The 22,087-nt window shown below is 44.5% G+C and overlaps 1 protein-coding gene across 2 annotated transcripts in view; it reads left to right on the top strand.

Annotated features, from left to right (window-relative positions):
• Window positions 1–22,087, top strand: part of LOC120051029 (receptor-type tyrosine-protein phosphatase mu-like) — a 315,310-nt gene that overhangs the window by 237,020 nt on the left and 56,203 nt on the right. Inside the window, exons 17-19 of one of the 2 annotated variants that reach the window (XM_038997619.1) lie at window positions 10,924–11,081; window positions 14,390–14,464; window positions 19,668–19,867. In XM_038997619.1, coding sequence (XP_038853547.1) covers window positions 10,924–11,081; window positions 14,390–14,464; window positions 19,668–19,867 — 433 coding nt within the window. The remainder of the gene's footprint in view (window positions 1–10,923; window positions 11,082–14,389; window positions 14,465–19,667; window positions 19,868–22,087) is intronic. The other variant, XM_038997620.1, reaches the window with a different exon arrangement.

The following is a 22,087-nucleotide window of genomic DNA, read 5'->3' as shown; positions in this document are numbered from 1 at the left end:
ATCCGATGTTGGTCATTAATATTTCAAGCTGCTTGCACACATCCCATAAAGCATGGTTGGTTCCATCAAGTCTGCTTTGAAGGATGACAAACAGATATGTATGTTTCTATTTTACAGACAGCTACATATCAAATCAAAGTTTATTTGTCACGTGCGCTGAATACAACAGGTGTAGAACGTACAGTGAAATGCTTACTTACAGGCTCTAACCAATAGTGCAAAAAAGGTATTAGGTGAATAATAGGTATTTCAATAAAAAATAAGAAGACAGGCTATATACAGTCGTGGCAAAAAGTTTTGAGAATGACACAAATATTAATTTTCACAAAGTCAGGACTGTCTCCTAAAGTTGATTCAGCTGCAGGATCGGGTCACCACCAGTACAGAGCTTGCTCAGGCATGGCAGCGGGCAGGTGTGAGTGCATCTGCACGCACAGTGAGGCAAAGACTTTTGGAGGATGGCCTGGTGTCAAGAAGGGCAGCAAAGAAGCCACTTCTCTCCAGGAAAAACATCAGGGACAGACTGTTATTCTGCAAAAGGTACAGTGATTGGACTGCTGAGGACTGGGGTAAAGTCATTTTCTCTGATGAATCCCCTTTCCGATTGTTTGGGGCATCCGGAAAAAAGCTTGTCCGGAGAAGACAAGGTGAGTGCTACCATCAGTCCTGTGTCATGCCAACAGTAAAGCATCCTGAGACCATTCATGTGTTGGGTTGCTTCTCAGCCAACATCAGTCCTGTGTTTTGCCTAAGAACACAGCCATGAATAAAGAATGGTACCAACACTTCCTCCGAGAGCAACTTCTCCCAACCATCCAGAAACAGTTTGGTGACGAACAATGCCTTTTCCAGCATGATGGAGCACCTTGCCATAAGGCAAAAGTGATAACTAAGTGGCTCGGGGAACAAAACATCGATATTTTGGGTCCATGGCCAGGAAACTCCCCAGACCTTAATCCCATTGAGAACCTGTGGTCAATCCTCAAGAGGCTGGTAGACAAACAAAAACCCACACATTTTGACAAACTCCAAGCATTGATTATGCAGGAATGGGCTGCCATCAGTCAGGATGTGGCCCAGAAGTTAATTGACAGCATGCCAGGTTGGATTGCAGAGGTCTTGAAAAAGAAGGGTCAACACTGCAAATATTGACTCTTTGCATCAACTTCATGTAATTGTCAATAAAAGCCATTGACACTTATGAAATGCTTGTAATTATACTTAAGTATTCCATAGTAACATCTGACAAAAATATCTAAAGACACTGAAGCAGCAAACTTTGTGAAAATTAATATTTGTGTCTTTCTCAACTTTTGGCCACGACTGTACAGTAGTGAGGCTATAAAAGTAGCGAGGCTACATACAGACACCGGTTAGTCAGGCTGATTGAGGAAGTATGTACATGTAGATATGGTTAAAGTGACTATGCATATATGATGAACAGAGAGTAGCAGTAGCGTAAAAGAGGGGTTGGCGGGTGGTGGGTGGCGGGACACAATGCAGATAGCCCGGTTAGCCAATGTGCGGGAGTACTGGTTGGTCGGCCAAATTGAGGTAGTAGGTACATGAATGTATAGTTAAAGTGACTATGCATATATGATAAACAGAGTGTGTTGTCTCACTAATGTAAAATTAAACGTATCTTATTTTTCACTCATAAAACAGAAATAAATACTTCCACAAGCTAATAGAAACATTTATAATTAATCAAAAGAGATGTGATTTGAAACTTGGTACATAATGACACCAATACTATATTAGATTTAAAAAACAATGCTACTGAGAAGAAACTCAAAGCCAGTAATTGAGTAGTGAGTGTTGCATCCGAGGACAAACGATTTTTACGTGCTTCAGCACTCGTGGTCCCGTTCTGTAAGCTTGTGTGGCCTACCACTTCGAGGCCAAGCCATTGTTGCTCCTAGACGTTTCCACTTCACAATCACAGCACCTTCAGTTGACCGGGGCAGCTCTAGCAGGGCAGAAATTTGACGAACTGACTTGTTGGAAAGGTGGCATCCTATGACGGTGCCATGTTGAAAGTCACTGAGCTGTTCAGTAAGGCCATTATACTGCCAATGTTTGTCTATGGAGATTGCATGGCTGTGTGCTCGATTTTATACACCTGTCAGCAACGGGAGTGGCTGAAATATCTGATTTGAAGGTGTGTCCACATACTTTTGTGTTTATATAGTGTAAGAGCATTTAGTGGACGTTAGCCTGGCAGGTCGCACACGGCTCCGTCCGTGGTTTTATGACAATCTCTACTAATGAAGAGACATCACGTCACAGGCTCCAGCAGGCCTCTGTCTCTGTGTCCGTCCGCAGCCATCGCCGCGGGCCCCACCGCTGGAGTCCCAGAGCCCCCACATTGCCAAACATCAAGATTTATCTCTGCAAAAAGACAACTAGAATGGGTTTTATGCAGTGCTGTCTCTGCCTGCTGCCGTGGACAGAGTGCCTCGCTCCTGGGTAGGAGTGCCTCTCTCGCTCTCCTGAGGCCTAGGGGCCATCAGTCCCCCACCCCATCAGAGGGGCCAACACCACAAGAGCTTTTGTGCTTTTATTTCTATGTTTGTGCGCAAAGATAAACTTTTTCTTCTCTCTCTTTAAAAGCCTGTCCTCCTTTTTTTCTATTTGCGTTCTCTCGCCGTCTGATTCCATTTGCTATTTTTCAGGTTAAACTTTAAACAACTCCAAATGCCTGTGCTTATGCAAAGAACCGGAATAGAAAGGAATAAAAAAATGATCTAGTGTAGCGTTAGAAACAGAGCGATCGGAGGAGTCCTTGGGGAGTGTTGTGACCAGGCGTGGCATTAGGTATTCATGGGGGCCATGGATGGAGGATGCGCAGGGATGGTAGTGAGCTCTCGTGTTTCCAAAGTTGTCCTTCCCGTTTCTGCTCTGTTTGCGTGGGGAGGGAGGGAGAGAGGGGGGATGGGATGGAGGGAAGGAGTGGGTAAACAACCATAGCTCGGACTGTATCTCTCACTGTTCCTCACTTTTCATTTGTCCTGTCTGAATTAATTCTGTTGAATCAGGTTATTTATACTGAACAAAAATATAATCTTAACATGTACATTTTTGGTCCATGTTTCATGAGGTGAAATGAAAGATCCAAGATATGTTCTATATGCACAGAAAGCGTATTTCTCTCAAATGTTGTGTACACATTTGTTTACATCCCTGTTACTGAGTATTGCTCCTTTGCCAAGATAATCCATCCACCTGACAGGTGTAGCATATCAAGAAGTTGATTAAACAGCATGATCATTACACAGATGTACCTTGTGCTGGGGACAATAAAAAGCCACTGCAGTTTTGTCACAGATGTCTCAAGTTTTGAGGGAGCATGCAATTGGCATGCTGACTGCAGGAATGTCCACCAGAGCCGTTGCCAGATAATTGAATGTAATTTTTTTTGTCATTTTAGACAATTTGGCAGTACGTCCAACCGGCCTCACAAACGCAGACCATGTGTATGGCGTTGTGTGGGCAAGTGGTTTGCTGATGTGAGCCTTGTGAACAGAGTGCCCCATGGTTGCGTTGGGTTTAATGGTATGGGCAGGCATGAGCTACAGACAATGAACACAATTGCATTTTATCAATGGCAAGTTGAATGCACAGAGATACCGTGACGAGATCCTGAGGCCCATTAATTTGCCGCCATCACCTCATGTTTCAACATGATAATGCACGGCCCCATGTCGCAAAGATCTGTACACCATTCCTGGAAGCTGAACATTTCCCAGTTCTTCCATAGCCTGCATACTTACCAGACATCACCAATTGAGCATGTTTGGGATGCTCTGGATCAACATGTTCAACAGCGTGTTCTAGTTCCAGCCAATATCCAGCAACATCGCACAGCCATTAAAGAGGAATGGGACAACATTCCACAGGCCACAATCAACAGCCTGATCAACTCTATGCGAAGGAGATGTCACACTGCATGATGCAATGGTGGTCACACCAGATACTGACTGGTTTTCTGATCCACGCTCCTACCTTTTTTTTAAAGGTATCTGTAACCAATTGATGCTTATCTGTATTCCCAGTCATGTGAAATCCATAGATTAGAGCCTAATGAATTTATTTCAATTGACAGATTTTCCTTATGAACTGTAACTCAGTGAAATCGTATAAATTGTTGTGTTTATTTATTTGTTCAGTATATTTTGTGCGTTTTAAAACAGGAGGCTCCAACCCCCCCCCCCCCCCCCCCCCAAAGAAAGTACAACATAATGATGCAACTATTCCACCAATGTCCCCAATGCATTTTTTGTAGCCTGTGCACTAGCAGCCCAAAATATTAGCATTTAGCGAGGCAAGGCCTTTTTGCGATGCTGCCTCTGCCTTTGCCACTTCCTTACTGTACCCCAGCAGGGTCTCTACCCGCCTGTGTGTGTGCCAGCCTACTTTGCAAACAAACGCGCCCATCAAAGGGAATCGCTCATGTGAAGCTCTGCGTTTCCCTCCCCCGGTGTCACTCATCCCCCGGCCCCTTCAGCAGCGCAGCACGCCACCGCTTCCTCTGCGGGATTGATGACAGCCGCCACACTGTCACAAAGTGGAGACAATCTGTCGTTTGTTATCCCCCACCCCAGCGGTGCCTCGCTGAGCCAAGATGGCTACCATTCTTTCTTTCATGCACTCTTTTTTTTCTCATTTTTTGTTGAACATTTTCCACCAGATAATGTTTTGGGGTCGAGACTGAAAGGTTCTGCCTGCGAGGGCTTAGCAGAACAAGAAAGTCCTGTTGAATTTACTTGGTGCAACTTTTTGGTACTCTGAAGCGAGACCATTCAATAAAAGCTCTGTCTACTTGTAATTTTGGACACAAAATCATACTGCCCCCCTCCTATGTTCACCTGAACCTCTCAAAGCATTTCCGGACCTCCAACCCTGCCTCTTCACTGTGCTCCTCTGGCCAAAGAAGACCCATCGATCCAACACCTCCAGCGACATCAGTCCCTCTACCTCCCTCTACCTCTGTGACATTTTTCCCTGATTGGAGAGACTGAGGAGCACTTTCACATTTATTTTCCATTTCCTTTGTGCTCGCTCTCCACCGCCGCTCCCCGAGACAGATCGAGTCCTGACATTTGCAGGGAAATGGGCTGTGCCACCGCGCTTTGTCAAATCCCCGCCGCTGTTTGGGGAAGGGTTTCAATTACCCCCTCTCCCAGGTGGGTACATGAAACACAGATACTTTCAGAAAGGCTCCGAGCATCTCAAATGAAAAGGGAGATGGAAGCCTCTTTGCCGAAGTCCCCAAGCAAGAATTGGATTTGAACATAGAGACAAGTGTCAGTGAAAGTAAATGTCATTTTGCATTGCAAGTTTTAAACTCTTTAAAAAAATAATACGGGTAGACAGTCTTTAAAACATTTTTTTTATGTATTCTCAATGCCTCGTGTACGTTGAGTCTCTGGGAGTGGTGAGTGAATGATCAACAATGTCGACAAGCAGCAGTATGCCTCTCAGCATTTGAAGTAGGCCTAGTTATGGGCAATTCCAAAGTTACGGAATTACCCTGTCTCATATGTTTCACTTTACAATGTCTACCAAACATAAACCGTTCATTTGAAGGTTTAACAAACCATATAACTCTATACACAATTACTACTTTGAACAATTGACACAGTACATAAAAAAATATGTTTTGGTAACATAATTATGGTAAAATTTCCCTCAGCTTTATTCTTTTACCAAACTTTGTATATGCACAGTTCTTCCTGTGAATATGTTTTTGTAAATTGTTCAGTGGAAATTGTTTGTAGTAGTCTGGTTTGTTCAACTTTGAAATTGTTGTTTGGTATACATTTTAAAGTGAAAAATCTCAGCGTAATTCCGTTAACATGGAATTGCCCTTATGACTATGCATGTCTCTCTAAAACGCACCGGTTTATTTCATTTCACAGTGAACTTTTCTATCTCAAGGTGAAGAAAGCACTTTGTTATTCTTGTCCAATCTGTCACTGCTGCTGCTGTTGGCACGGTAACACTGTAGTCCCCTGACTCCATGCAGATGCAGGACCTATTTGATGGGGAAACCTTGGGCTGTGAGCGCTTGTCTCACCGAGGACTCTCCAGTATGCAGGTTATGAGGTTTGTCCCACTGTTTTGTTTGCCATAGCACAGTTTCTCCTCTAAATAGGCCTTGTGCAAATCTGCTGACACCATGGAAAGCAACAGAATGGAAGAAAAGATGCATGCATTGAATATATCTCCTACTACTTTGTATTGGTTTTATACTCTGTCAGGAGATGCAATTAAAGCTACAAAGTATGCTGTCCGATAGATAGTAGTTCGGTGATTCCTACCAGCCTTTAATATTGAGCCAATGTCAAATAATTTGTAGTTTGTTTGTATGGAGGCTTACATTGCAGCACTTCCTATGGAACAGCCCACACAATGATAGGTAGCCCACCCCACTGAATGGAACATCTCGCAAGCATTCATATCTGGATTGCTCTTTTCCACATCATTAACTTTGACACCCTCAAATTAACTCTCTTTATTAAAAGCCAAGCAAGAGAATGAGAAAAAAGAGACAAATGAAGTAAACGAAAACACGCTAACTGCACTTTTCATGGCAAACAAATTTGGAGGAACAGTTAAAACTATTAGCTTCCCGTAGATGGCCTACCGCTCAAATAGATGTTTGGTAACAGCAGGGAGCCAGGCACCGCCAGCGAGCCGGCTGCGAAATTGAATCCAAGCAGATTGATTCAGTGGCGTCGGCGGGAGAGCTTCATTAGCTCTTAGCTGTCCATTAACGACTAGCTCTTCTCTCCGGCAAGTTCTAGGGGTCACACACCGCCTTAGCTCTGAGCGGCAGTGTTTACCGTATGTAAGATGAAGGGAGAGACAATTATACCCTTCCACGCTCCCCCCGCCCGTCCCCCCAGGCAGGTAGAACACCATTAAGTGGATGCTGAGCACTCAAGCTATTAACCGCCTTGAGAAAATCACATTTCGCCTCACCAAACACAAAGGAATCCTCCCTACCACGACAAAGTAGATGGGCCCATATAATAAGCCGACATTGTCTGTCCCTTCACAAATAAAATGGCCTGACCATTTTCTATTGTTTTCTCTCTTTTGTGATGTTTTTTTTTCTTTTTCTGAGACTTTTTTTATCTTATATCTAGCTGGTGAATCATGAAGTGTTTGTGTGCTGGAGTTTTGCCTCCAATTTAAAAGCAACAGGGTATGAGTTGTCTCCCGCTCGGCAACATGAATACGCTAAATGAGCTCACTAGACTCTCTGATTACCGGCTCCCTCTAATTTCAAAAGGCTCTTCCCAGACACTTTAATTAGTTCCTTAAGTGCAGAGAGGGAGAGAGAAGAGCGACCACTCAGTGACAAATCTCTGCCTCGGAGGCTCGCATCGCAATTGAGACAAATACTGATTTAGATGATGACAAGGGGCAGTAAATTCCAAAGCTGGTATTTGCAAAGTGCCACAACGTCTAAGATTTAGGCTCCTGCGGTTAAAGCGAGGGATATTGCACTCTTCAGTGTTATTACCATCAGAAATGTCCTTGTAGTAAATCAGATTTGTATTAATTGCGGATATAAATTTGCATTCACTTGAAATACCAGCTCGTTTAGGACTCCAACCAGGTCCAATATTGGCTTGTCCACCGAGTCTATTTGCATCCAATTGGATATTGTGGGATTTATCTATGTCGGTTTAATTTTTCTAATAAATCTCTTGAAATTACGACAATGAAGTGGATGCAGGGACTTCTCGCTAGCAGAGTTTATAAATCTGATCTCTGTTGAATTAGCTCTCAAAGAGAAGGCACAAGCACTAGGGCCTGGGGAGATTTGTACAACCTCATTATAGAAATAGCCTTATTTAGAATACCTGTCTCTTGAGATTGTGTTTGTGTCACTTATCATATCGTCAGCTCTTACAGTATATGGGTAATGACAAGGTCAGCAGCACTCACACGCTCACACTCGGAGGCATTGAGCTGAAAGCCTCCTCCACGTACAGTGCTAGTCATGTAGACTGTCTTCACCTGTAGAGAATGTCTGTGTCATCTTGTCTCGGTCTCTCTCTAGTCCAGTCAGCAGTACTGTATGGCAGGCTGATGAAATCTAACTGGACAGGGAGAAATGCTGTAGAGTTCAGCCTGAAGCAGGGAGAGAGCTAGATGCTATATAGGGAAGGTGGCGTGTATCCAAGGTGGATACAGTACTTGTGGGGCAAAGAGTTTTTAGAAGTTTAGATACCAAGGGAGAGCATTAAAGTACATTTGACAATTCAAAATAGAGCTGCTTGTTGATACTTCTCAGAAGTTTAGCGCAGCCTGAAAGTTGGAGAAAGAACATTTGCAGTACTCATGTGCCGTGTGCATTGGTAAAGGCCCTCTGTGTGCATTGGTAAAGGCCCTCCGGCGAAATAGTGAGAGAGCAAAATAGAGAGCTTTTCTCTTTTTTCCATTCGTATAAAAGCTGGATCGACTGACCTTGAGCGTCTAAAGAGATGGGTGGCTGAGAGAGAGAGATGACTTAAATTTATTTATGTTTAATGCTCTGACTGAAATATCAGGTCGGACCTCGTTTTAGACCACTTAACGCCTCTGGGGGGGGTGGGGGGGGCATGCGGTGTCTCCATTAGAGAAGGCCATCTCCTGGCCCCCTCTGTCCCTCCTCCAAAACCCTGAAGGGGAGAGAGGGGGAGTCAGATGACATTCTAATACCTCTGGCTGCATTCTAATGGACCTAGGCTACTGGAACTACAGAGGCTGATGGGATTCCGAGGCAATTACTACCCACCTGCAAATGAGAAATTCTCATTCTCAGTAACAGGTTCCCTGGGCAGCGTCCCCTTAGATTTTTGTTATCTGCTGCTGATAGTTGGTGAGGAGGCTGGGGCATTTTCACTCAGGAGTTGTTAGTGAGGAATAGTCAGGAAAGGTTGGTATTGCTTCTGTGTTTTGGTGGAAAGTTAGCTCTCGCCAAAGACCGCAGGGGCCAATGCCAGCCTCGCAGACCCCGGTATCACAGCGCCATCTCAAGGCTGGCAAAATGCTTGGCACCCCCACTGATCACCCTGGCATGGCAAATGGGGCATACGCTGCACCCTCGCAGCCCCCCATAAAGCCCAGTGATCACAACACAGAGGGGGACTGATGGGCGCTGGTGGGAGTGGATAGCCCCTAGTGAAGGCTTCACCAAGGTCTCTCTGTTACTGCCAGCTGGGCGCTCGCAAAGCATCGTTCACACACACACACACTCTTTGTCGACCCATACAGCTGGAGCGCTGCAGAAAAGGAGCATTAGTGAGGGAGAGAGACAGCTCTGAAACGCTACGTTTTTGCCTGATTAAGCTTGTAGGGGAAAAAGAGCAAAGTAGCAAATGGATCCCATTTGTAAACCCAATGTTTTTACTTAGCACTTTTATGAAGTCAATGCAAGCTTTCAGCTCAAGAGGAAAGGGAAAGGTCGCTGGAAAAGCAGACGTTCTTATTGGTCATCTGCCTCATCGGCCAGTTTGCGATTCTCAACAGTGAGTCATCACCCCATAGAGATGCATATAATACTAGAGTGGCTGATGCCATATTGTATTTCTATGAACCAGTCCCACTCTCAATTAACTGTATCTCGCAGCATTCTGAATCCGCACCACAGCACTGTTTTGTAGGATGACAACCCTCGATGCTTGAACCTCCCTTGGCCCCTGTGTCGCCCCCGCAAGAAAACACAACAGTCCCCCCTTTCTGACAACCGCAATTAACGTCTACTCTACAGTCTCCCTCTGCAATGGAGGACTGAAGCTGAACTGGCCAGGCTTTAAGTATCCCATCCAGGCATACAGCAGACAGTCGGGCAACTCTCTGGGGCGCCTCCCTGGAATCGTTTGTTCGCTGCAGGCAAAAGTCGTCCCTGGGAAATTTTCTGGTGGTTCATCAGCATATTCCCTCTCTCTCGTGTGTGTGTGTGTGTGTGTGTGTGTGTGTGTGTGTGTGTGTGTGTGTGTGTGTGTGTGTGTGTGTGTGTGTGTGTGTGTGTGTGTGTGTGTGTGTGTGTGTGTGTGTGTGTGTGTGTGTGTGTGTGTGTGTGTGTGTGTGTGTGTGTGTGTGTGTGTGTGTTGCCCTTGCTGCTGACATGGAGCCCCAGGAGATGGCATTAGCAGGGAGTGAAGGAGCAGGCCAGCAGGTATTTAAGGGTGTCCTTGTCTCCTAGAATCTCCCTCAGTTCACCACATCAATGCCCGGGACTGAGATCTTGGCCTGTGTTTACTTGGGAGTCTGTGTCCATGTTGTGGACAAGATGGGAAATGACAGCAAAATATGCAGTGTGGCCTCTGTCTTGAATGAGAAAATGAGTTTTCTTGACTTGGCATTATGCAGGTGTCGTACTGTTTGTATGCAGACTAGATTTTAACTCTGCGGCCTATTTCGGTTTCATGAGGAGTTTTTCTGGATGGCTAGCCTAATGTTAAGAACGACCAGAGCAGACCTGGGTTTAAATAGCAGGCTCAATCAAATCCATTAAAGTATTTCAAGTAAAACAAATGTTAGTTGTAAATGGGTATGAAGGTCTGGGCGGCTGGTAGCCTAGTGGTTAGAGCGTTGGACTAGTGGACTAGCTCGGAGATCGAATCTCCGAGCTGACAAGGTAAAAATCTGTCGTTCTGCCCCCGAACAAGGCAGTTAATCCACTGTTCCTAGGCCATCATTGGAAATAAGAATTTGTTCTTAACTGACTTTCCTAGTTAAAGGTTAAAAAAATACAAAATAAATATATAAATGAATGATGTGAGAAGTGGAACTTTTCAATACGAGACTGATTACTGTATGTACTGAGTGTATCGCTAACCTTCCGGTGTTTTCCCTTTGTGGTCGACTCCAGTAACCTGACCTTCTCGTCTCTTCTTTTAATTGTGTTTGGTATGAAACCAGGAAACTGGCCAAGAAGCGCAAGGAGACGATGAGCAGCACGCGGCAGGAGATGACCGTGATGGTGAACTCCATGGACAAGAGCTACACGGAGCAGGGCACCAACTGTGACGAGGCCATCTCCTTCATGGACACCCACAGCCACACACTCAACGGGAGAAGTGAGTGTCCAACACCAGGGCATTGTGGGTTGGTGGGTGGCTGGGGAGTCTAGAGGGCTTTTCACACTACTGAGCTGAACCCAGCCGAGCCAAACCAACCTTTTCTGAGCTGGCCTTGTTAAGCATTCCCCATAGCTGCAGGAACTGTAGTGGAAAGGACGATGGGAAAACAAAAACATATTATAGCTAACACAGTAATAGTGTAGAGGGGCTATAGGGGCCAGAACACTGGCACATTAGAGCAATTTCTTTCAGTTCCAAACAAATTGTGTTTTTGTCACTGATCAAGTCATGTGACAGGCTCTTGCAAAAACAAAAAAAAGTTTTTGTTTACTTATTAGGCAACTCAACCTCAATTTGCAGATACAGCATTTAAATAAGGACTTGTCGGTCTCAGATCTTAATGCGTTCATTTTCCAAAGCTGTCCAAATGCTCTTAATCTTTGTTTCTGATTTCTTACCTGTTTCTTACCTAATGATCCATCTCTTTCTAGTCTTTTATTTCCCTCCTATTGCCTCTATGGGGATCCTGTGTTGACACATGGACACTGTCTCTAGGTCCTACAGGTCCTGTCCCCTGTGTACCCCAAACAGCACTACCCCTATGGGGTCAGTAGATCCACCCCAGCTGGCCTTGCTTCTCACCCCAGGGACAGCTGGCCCTGGCTGGGATACAATCCCCTAATCCCCCCACCAACAGTGGTCCCCAGGCCCAGACAGAATCAGCACCTACAGCTCTGCATGCTGGGTCAGCAGGTCTCATCACCATATGATATTCCCCTTTTACCCCCCTCTGCATCCACATGCCCCATCCCTCACAGCTATAAGACATTAAGGCACCCCTTATTATGATGATATTTCCCAGACCTTGTATCTCTGTTTCTGGAGACTGTAGGCTAAGTAAGTCACAAACCGTGAAGACAGAGTTTTCTGTCTTTCTTTAAACTCTGAAGGCTAGGGGGTGCCAGGGTCACTAGCCATGTTTCTCTCCCCTCACCGCCACGCGTTCCTCTCCTCTGTCTGTCAAAGAAAAAGGGGACTGGAGCAAGAATGCGACTGCAAACATGTCTTTGATCGTTTGGTGCGCTTTTAATATTGCAGGAGTGAAACGCCATTTCTGCCTGAAAGGGCCGTCTGGCGTGTCGCCGGGCAGAGTGGAGGGGCCCGGGAAATGTTGGATATAAATAAATAAACATGCTCTCATTGGACGACAGGGCCATTCATCCGTGACCTTATGTCTATCACAATATCCTTGACTGACAGCTAGGTCACTGTACCCAACTTATCAAGGCAGCTGTCGAATGGCGACCGACAAACACGGCGTCCAAAGCTCAGCATACTCCGCCGGCTTTATCAACGAACCGGCTGAACGATATTGATTCGGCTGAAATATGTTGTATGAACACAGCGCGTTGTCTTACACAAACCAAAATACTGTCATTAAAAAAACATTAGCGTGTTCGTATCCATACGCTTAACCAGAACAGTACATTTTACATTTAGATTTTAGTCATTTAGCAGACGTTCTTATCCAGAGTCTCAGGTTCTTGACATTAGTCCACTTGTTAAATTGACTCAGTCAGGAAACAGGCTGCATTGTTTGATTCCTTCAGATTTTCAAGTCAGAAGTTTACATATACTTAGGTTGGAGTCATTAAAACTCGTTTTTCAACCACTCCACAAATGTCTTGTTAACAAACTATAGTTTTGGCAAGTCGGTTAGGACATCTACTTTTTGCATGACACAAGTAATTTTTCCAACAATTGTTTACAGACAGATTATTTCACTTCTAATTCACTGTATCACAATTCCAGTGGGTCAGAAGTTTACATACACTAAGTTGACTGTGCCTTTAAACAGCTTGGAAAATTCCAGAAAATTATGTCATGGCTTTAGAAGCTTCTGATAGGCTAATTGACATCATTTGAGTCAATTGGAGGTGTACCTGTGGATGTATTTCAAGGCCTACCTTCAAACTCAGTGTCTCTTTGCTTGACATCATGGTAAAATCAAAAGAAATCAGCCCAAAAAAATTGTAGACCTCCACAAGTCTGGTTCATCCTTGGGAGCAATATCCAAATGCCTGAAGGTACCACGTTCATCTGTACAAACAATAGTACGCAAGTATAAACACCATGGGACCACGCAGCCGTCATACCGCTCAGGAAGGAGACGCGTTCTGTCTCCTAGAGATGAACATACTGTGGTGCGAAAAGTGCAAATCAATCCAAGAACAACAGCAAAGGACCTTGTGAAGATGCTGGAGGAAACAAGTACAAAAGTATCTATATCCACAGTAAAATGAGTACTATATTGACATAACCTGAAAGGCCGCTCAGCAAGGAAGAAGCCACTGCTCCAAAACCGCCATAAAAAGCCAGACGGTTTGCAACTGCAGATGGGGACAAAGATCATACTTTTTGGAGAAATGTCCTCTGGTCTGATGAAACAAAAATATAACTGTTTGGCCATGATGACCATCGTTATCTTTGGAGGAAAACGGGGGATGCTTGCAAGCCGAAGAACACCATCCCAACCGTGAAGCACGGGGTGGCAGCATCATGTTGTGGGGGTGCTTTGCTGCAGGAAGGACTGGTGCACTTCACAAAATAGATGGCATCATGAGGTAGGGAAATTATGTGGATATATTGAAGCAACATCTCAAGACATCAGTCAGGAAGTTAAAGCTTGGTCGCAAATGGGTCTTCCAAATGAACAATGACCCCAAGCATACTTCCAAAGTTGGGAAGATGGTATAAAGACAACAAAGTCAAGGTATTGGTGTGGCCATCACAAAGCCCTGACCTCAATCCTATTGAAAATTTGTGGGCAGAACTTAAAAAGTGTGCGCGAGCAAGGAGGCCTACAAACCTGACTCAGTTACACCAGCTCTGTCAGGAGGAATGGGCCAAAATTCCCCCAACTTATTGTGGGAAGCTTGTGGAAGGCTACCCGAAACATTTGACCCAAGTCAAACAATTTAAAGGCAATGCTACCAAATACTAATTGAGTGTATGTGAACTTCTGACCCACTGGGAATGTGATGAAAGAAATGAAATCTTAAATAAATCATTATCTCTACTATTATTCTGACATTTCACATTCTTAAAATGAAGTGGTGATCCTAACTGACCTAAGACAGGGAATATTTACAAGGATTAAATGTCAGGAATTGTGAAAAATTTAGTTTAAATGTATTTGGCTAAGGTGTATGTAAACTTCCGACTTCATCTGTGTACTATTACTTCTTCCTTCACTAAAGGTTATATTGACCATTCTGTTTGACTGCTCTCTCTCTTGCTAAAAGCTGTTTCCTCGCCCTCGTCATTCACCATGAAGACTAACACACTCAGCACTTCTGTACCCACCTCCTACTACCCAGGTAAACTACCTCTTCAAACTCCTTTTAACACTAATACCACCTTCTTTGACCTCTTATGACCCTTGATCTCTGAATGACCCCTTCAACTTTGACCTTTTAATGAATCCAGGCGCCTTTGTTTGGTCAACGTTCTGCTTGATCTAACGGTGGCCTGCGAAACACTGTAATGATGCCTGTTCTCTTTTTGCCTGCAGTTTTAATTGCTCTATAGCGTTTGCACTTCAGCATTCTATTTCCGGCCCCTACTTGGGAGAACCATATTTAGCCATATTGGTAGATCGATTTGAAGTGATAATGAAATTCGTTGGATTTTGTTGGACATGATATTAAACTGACTTAGTTATAATCTCTCATATTGTTACTTATGAGCTATTTATGCTGTTCTTCCATGGGGGGGGGGGGGTTCTTTGCCTCTCTTGTTGACTGTAATAACAATTTACTGCTCTGCTATAATGTTGCTGTCTCACCTGAGGGGAGAGCACGTCACCCTATTCACTGCTATATTCTCTCTTCTTTGTTAACCCCCTACTCTGCACTGGTTTTGGGGTGTGGGCAGATCCCTTTGTGCCAACCGCTATCTTGGGTGAGAAAACATTCTTTATTTTTTACATACAATACGTTTCTTATGCTTACAGACCAACTAAGAGACAGCCTACTCTAAAATAGACTAGGTGCTGTGCATTTGAGGGAAGGAGAGAGGGGAGAGAGTGGAGGGGGAGAGAGAGTAATTTGGACTGTTTTTTTTCTTCCTGATAATGGCTTTCACACATTCATACCTGCCTGCTTTTCTTCTTTATGTCAGACCAGAAGGTTCTGTTTCTTTCTAATCAAGCTGAGGTTGGCTAATTCACTCCATCCCATCCGCATTCCGTGTCGTGCGTGTGACGTCACGTATGTCTATGACCTCTCATATGCATGGACAGACAATGTGGACTGGATGAGGGGGAGTGGCACAGCAAACAAACTGAAAACATGCATACAAACAGACAAAGTAGTTCCAATCGCCATAGCAGAAAGTAGTTCCAATCGCCATAGTAGAAAGAAGTTCCCATCGCCATAGCAGAAAGTAGTTCCCATCGCCATAGCAGAAAGTAGTTCCCATCGCCATAGCAGAAAGTAGTTCCCATCTCCCATAGCAGAAAGAAGTTCCCATCGCCATAGCAGAAAGAAGTTCCCATCGCCATAGCAGAAAGTAGTTGCCATAGCAGAAAGTAGTTGCCATAGCAGAAAGAAGTTCCCATCGCCATAGCAGAAAGAAGTTCCCATCGCCATAGCAGAAATAAGTTTCCATCGCCATAGCAGAAAGAAGTTTCCATCGCCATAGCAGAAAGAAGTTCCCATCGCCATAGCAGAAAGAAGTTCCCATCGCCAGAGCAGAAAGAAGTTCCCATCGCCAGAGCAGAAAGAAGTTCCCCTCGCCATAGCAGAAAGAAGTTCCCCTCGCCATAGCAGAAAGAAGTTCCCCTCGCCATAGCAGAAAGAAGTTCCCCTCGCCATAGCAGAAAGAAGTTCCCATCGCCATAGCAGAAAGAAGTTCCCATCGCCATAGTAGAAAGAAGTTTCCATCGCCATAGCAGAAAGAAGTTCCCATCGCCATAGCAGAAAGAAGTTCCCATCGCCATAGCAGAAAGAAGTTCCCATCGCCATAGCAGAAAGAAGTTCCCATCGCCATAGTAGAAATAAGTTTCCATCGCCATAGCAGAAAGAAGTTCCCCTCGCCATAGCAGAAAGAAGTTTCCATCGCCATAGCAGAAAGAAGTTTCCATCGCCATAGCAGAAAGAAGTTTCCATCGCCATAGCAGAAAGAAGTTTCCATCGCCATAGCAGAAAGAAGTTTCCATCGCCATAGCAGAAAGAAGTTCCCATCGCCATAGCAGAAAGAAGTTCCCATCGCCATAGCAGAAAGAAGTTCCCATCGCCATAGCAGAAAGAAGTTCCCATCGCCAGAGCAGAAAGAAGTTCCCATCGCCAGAGCAGAAAGTAGTTCCCATCGCCAGAGCAGAAAGAAGTTCCCATCGCCAGAGCAGAAAGAAGTTCCCCTCGCCATAGCAGAAAGAAGTTCCCCTCGCCATAGCAGAAAGAAGTTCCCATCGCCATAGCAGAAAGAAGTTCCCATCGCCATAGCAGAAAGAAGTTCCCATCGCCATAGCAGAAAGAATCTCCCATCGCCATAGCAGAAAGAAGTTTCCATCGCCAGAGCAGAAAGTAGTTCCCATCGCCAGAGCAGAAAGTAGTTCCCATCGCCATAGCAGAAATAAGTTCCCATCGCCATAGCAGAAAGTAGTTGCCATAGCAGAACGAAGTTCCCATCGCCATAGCAGAAAGAAGTTCCCATCGCCATAGCAGAAAGAAGTTCCCATCGCCATAGCAGAAAGAAGTTCCCATCGCCATAGCAGAAAGAAGTCACCATCGCCATAGCAGAAAGAAGTCCCCATCGCCATAGCAGAAAGAAGTCCCCATCGCCATAGCAGAAAGAAGTTCCCATCGCCATAGCAGAAAGAAGTTCCCATCGCCATAGCAGAAAGAAGTTCCCATCGCCATAGCAGAAAGAAGTTCCCATCGCCATAGCAGAAAGAAGTTCCCATAGCCATAGCAGAAAGAAGTTCCCATAGCCATAGCAGAAAGAAGTTCCCATCGCCATAGCAGAAAGTAGTTCCCATCGCCATAGCAGAAAGAAGTTCCCATCGCCATAGCAGAAAGAAGTTCCCATCGCCAGAGCAGAAAGACGTTCCCATCGCCAGAGCAGAAAGAAGTTCCCATCGCCAGAGCAGAAAGTAGTTCCCATCGCCAGAGCAGAAAGAAGTTCCCATCGCCAGAGCAGAAAGAAGTTCCCATCGCCAGAGCAGAAAGAAGTTCCCATCGCCAGAGCAGAAAGAAGTTCCCATCGCCATAGCAGAAAGAAGTTCCCATCGCCATAGCAGAAAGAAGTTCCCATCGCCATAGCAGAAAGAAGTTCCCATCGCCATAGCAGAAAGAAGTTCCCATCGCCATAGCAGAAAGAAGTTCCCATCGCCATAGCAGAAAGAAGTTCCCATCGCCATAGCAGAAAGAAGTTCCCATAGCCATAGCAGAAAGAAGTTCCCATAGCCATAGCAGAAAGAAGTTCCCATAGCCATAGCAGAAAGAAGTTTCCATAGCCATAGCAGAAAGAAGTTCCCATCGCCATAGCAGAAAGAAGTTCCCATCGCCATAGCAGAAAGAAGTTCCCATCGCCATAGCAGAAAGAAGTTCCCATCGCCATAGCAGAAAGAAGTTCCCATCGCCATAGCAATGACCATATAGAGAAGTGGCAAACATTGGAAAGCTCTCGGGCAAAGCTAAGGAATTATCCACTTTTGCCAATGTAACTATTGCCTAGTCGAAACATGTCAAATCCTTCAGAACAATAATTGTCAGTTCCAACCCTTTCATTTAGAGAAACTTGCAGTTTCAATAACTTTGTCTTGGTAGGTTGTTTGTTGTGCAGCCAGGTACATTAGACAACATACACACACCACCTGTAGACATTTAAAATATCAACATACAGTAAAATGTATTTTTTTAAAACCAGATTTACACACTTTAGGGTAGTAGACAGAGCTAAAAAGCACAACAGTGTCTCAAGCAAGCATGTCATGAGTGATTTTCTAGATGATTCCCCAGGCAAGTCCCAATAGTTCACATCCACCGTTTACAGTACCTCAGAAAAGGGCAAGCTAGTGGTTTCACTTGTTTTCTAGAGAGGTTTTCAAACGTGATCGGGAGATGATTTACCACAGATGTAGGATCTTAATTTGATCACTCTTTTGTTGCTGAGAATTTTCATAAATTTACATAAATTCACTAAAAACCCACACTACCAAACGGTTATATTAAGAGTATTACACTTTTCATGTAGCCTACTTTTGGCCAGATCAAGCAACATTATGGACTAAAGGTTCAAATCCTGTTGCTGCAGGATTATTCTTGCTTTGACAATATAGGTCAAGTTAAGTTAGTTAAACTGATTTGGCAAATGTCAAATGAAAATGTTATTAAGTAAACAAAATGTGTTGGTTCTTTATCATGTAATTATCAGCATTGATTACGTTAAAATGGCAAATTCTAGGTGATTCCAACCAAATTAACGCAACCCCAACTAAAGTGTCCCAAATCTAGCTTTCTGAGAGGTGTCCAATTGAACTGAATAGTTGCTTTGATCAGGACTCCCGGAATGGCATAAAAATGTTGGTGCCTAGAAAGAGCTAGAGAAAATTAAAACTGTGCAGGTGCTCATGCCTAAACTTTATATTGTTGCTTATACACTGTTTCCTTTCTCTTCTTTTCTTCTTCACATTTAACCTGTTATGTCCTCTAATAAAGTGCCCATTAATGGTAAGTTGCCAGTCTGCCCTGTTTTCTCTGGGGTGAGGAGATGTGTGTGTGCGCCTCATGCTATTGAAAAGGGGCTTGCCTTGGGGGCTGCTCTCCCATCTTGTTGCCACGCATGCACTTGTGTTAGCGCATCTCACGCCCCCCTTCCCACTGTGAAGCTATTAGCTAGCATGGCGGTCTGACTCCACCCGTGGACAGTGTGGCCTCATGCATATGTGGACTATGTGACATACCCCCCCCCACACACACAACCCCCACCCCCCTTTGTTGAATGGGGGGTCTCACGCCTCTGACATTTTGTGTTACGATTTCCCGTTAGACGTAGTTACCGACCAAGGTAGCCACTTCATTTGATCGTGCACCCACGTCATCCATTCACCGCCGCCATTCCATCATTTGTGCAACCTTATTTTGCCATTGGTCAAATTCTGCGGATAGAAAAGATTTTATTGAGAAGTTAGCCACAAGCTAGCGTTATCAGAACTGAGGGCTATTCTAGCGTCAATAGAAATAAAGCCAGCTCTTTCCCCTCATCATAGAGAATAGATGTAAATAGAGATACTGGGCACCGTCATCTATTGAAACATAGTGTTATAATACAATATCCATTATGTTGTCTTCACCACGTTTTACAGCACTGTAATAACTAGTTGAGCACAACGTAGGTTTCTAAGTAACTCCTTTTCATTTCATGTTTTGTCATTGAATAACTTTATATTGTGACCTTGTATTCATCCATTATAATGTCAACAGTGTTTCCTATCCTCTGTCTGTACGGGGTTGTGCAGCACTCCAGTCCTGACCAGTGTGTGTGTGTTTGTGTGTCCTCGTCCTTCCTCTGTGTTTCCAGATGAGAACCACACCATGACCAGTGACACCAGTAGTCTGGTCCAGTCCCACAGCCACTCCTATAAGAAGAAGAGGGAGGTGGCGGATGTTCCTCCCTACCAGACCGGTCAGCTCCACCCGGCCATCCGCGTGGCCGACCTGCTCCAGCACATCACCCAGATGAAGTGTGCCGAGGGCTACGGCTTTAAGGAGGAGTATGAGGTGAGAGCCCCAACTACCTGCCTGTCTGACTAGTGTAGTGTCCCCCCTGTCCTCTCTCACATGGCACACAGTGTCCCCACATGCACACAGTGTCCCCACATGCACACAGTGTCCCCACATGCACACAGTGTCCCCACATGCACACAGTGTCCCCACATGCACACAGTGTCCCCACATGCACACAGTGTCCCCACATGCACACAGTGTCCCCACATGCACACAGTGTCCCCACATGCACACAGTGTCCCCACATACCACAGTGTCCCCACATACCACAGTGTCCCCACATACCACAGTGTCCCCACATACCACAGTGTTCTTTTACAAACCACCATGTCCAGTATACACGTACTCTACGTCACCAGTCTGTCTTTGTAGACTCCCTCACTCTGAAGCAAACCAAGCACACAGGTCCCTGTTTGTCTTTATTTTATTTCGTTTTTCTTATTTTTTGTGTTTCTTTGTTGCTTTTAATGCTTGCCTTTTTTCCTGGTTTGTTGCTTTTAATGCTTGCCTTCTTTCCTGGTTTGTTGCTTTTAATGCTTGCCTTTTTTCCTGGTTTGTTGCTTTTAATGCTTGCCTTCTTTCCTGGTTTGTTGCTTTTAATGCTTGCCTTTTTTCCTGGTTTGTTGCTTTTAATGCTTGCCTTCTTTCCTGGTTTGTTGCTTTTAATGCTTGCCTTTTTTCCTGGTTTGTTGCTTTTAATGCTTGCCTTCTTTCCTGGTTTGTTGCTTTTAATGCTTGCCTTCTTTCCTGGTTTGTTGCTTTTAATGCTTGCCTTTTTTCCTGGTTTGTTGCTTTTAATGCTTGCCTTTCCTGGTTTGTTGCTTTTAATGCTTGCCTTCTTTCCTGGTTTGTTGCTTTTAATGCTTGCCTTTTTTCCTGGTTTGTTGCTTTTAATGCTTGCCTTTTTTCCTGGTTTGTTGCTTTTAATGCTTGCCTTTTTTCCTGGTTTGTTGCTTTTAATGCTTGCCTTCTTTCCTGGTTTGTTGCTTTTAATGCTTGCCTTCTTTCCTGGTTTGTTGCTTTTAATGCTTGCCTTCTTTCCTGGTTTGTTGCTTTTAATGCTTGCCTTTTTTCCTGGTTTGTTGCTTTTAATGCTTGCCTTCTTTCCTGGTTTGTTGCTTTTAATGCTTGCCTTCTTTCCTGCTTTGTTGCTTTCCTTCTATTTTCTTTAGTGTTTAGATAACTTGTTTGTTAGACGTTTCTGCATGGAGTTGCACTTTTGGTCTTTGTGAATGAACTTGTCATGAGCAATTAGTGCACAAAATACACTAGTTCTGTGTCCACACACTCCTCCTGTTCCAATGTTTGTGTCACCACTGAATTTCTCTGGCTTAGTGTTTGGGCTCCTGCAGTTTGTTGACTGCACGCTACACTGCTTAGATCTTACTGCCTCGTGGACACCATCCATTTAGTTTAGCAACACTAAACCGCCCTGGTTTGAAAATTTGCCTTCTAAATCTTGAAAATCCTACACCACGCACACACATACACAATCAATAAATGCATACACACACTCAATAAACACACACACACTCAATAAACACACACACACACACGCACATTCAATAAACACACACACACACACTTAAGGGGGGATTTCTGAGACTGTGACTTTGTGTTAACGGCTGAGACCATTGCGAGCTGCCAGCGATGCCTAGAGTCTGTATAGTGAACGAACTAGATGTGAACAGTGCTTTTCTCCAGAAGCTGATGACAAACCTAACGAATGTCACAGCAGTGTCTTATTCCCTCGCCACTCAGCACATAGTGTGTGATTGTGGTGTTTCGTGTGTGGGAGTGGAAGTGTGCTTGAATGCACATATTTGTTTGTGTGTGTACATACAGTATACACAAGCTACCTCGCTCACCTTCCAACCCATCACAAGGGAGTTTCTACCTTTTTCAACATAGGGTATTTACCTGTAATGAACTATCCACCAACCCCCCTCCCATCTTATCCTTTACTTTGCTATACCCACTACTTACACAATAAACGACACAGGAATCAAATCAATAATTCAAGTTCCAATACCCGGGCCCTGTGGTTTGGTGCTACCCTCAGGGCTCAATTCATTATGGATATGGATGGAAGGCTTAGGCTACTAGTGCAATAATACAGTATTGCCAGTCGGGAAAAAAAATTGAGTGTGGAATAATTTATGCCCCCCCCTCCACCCCTCCATCTGAAAGTGCTTCACTTCACTGTTTTTTTTA

Source organism: Salvelinus namaycush, chromosome 7, assembly GCF_016432855.1.
Source record: "Salvelinus namaycush isolate Seneca chromosome 7, SaNama_1.0, whole genome shotgun sequence".
Classification (NCBI taxonomy): Eukaryota; Metazoa; Chordata; class Actinopteri; order Salmoniformes; family Salmonidae; genus Salvelinus; species Salvelinus namaycush.
This window is presented reverse-complemented; position numbering and strand designations above follow the sequence as displayed.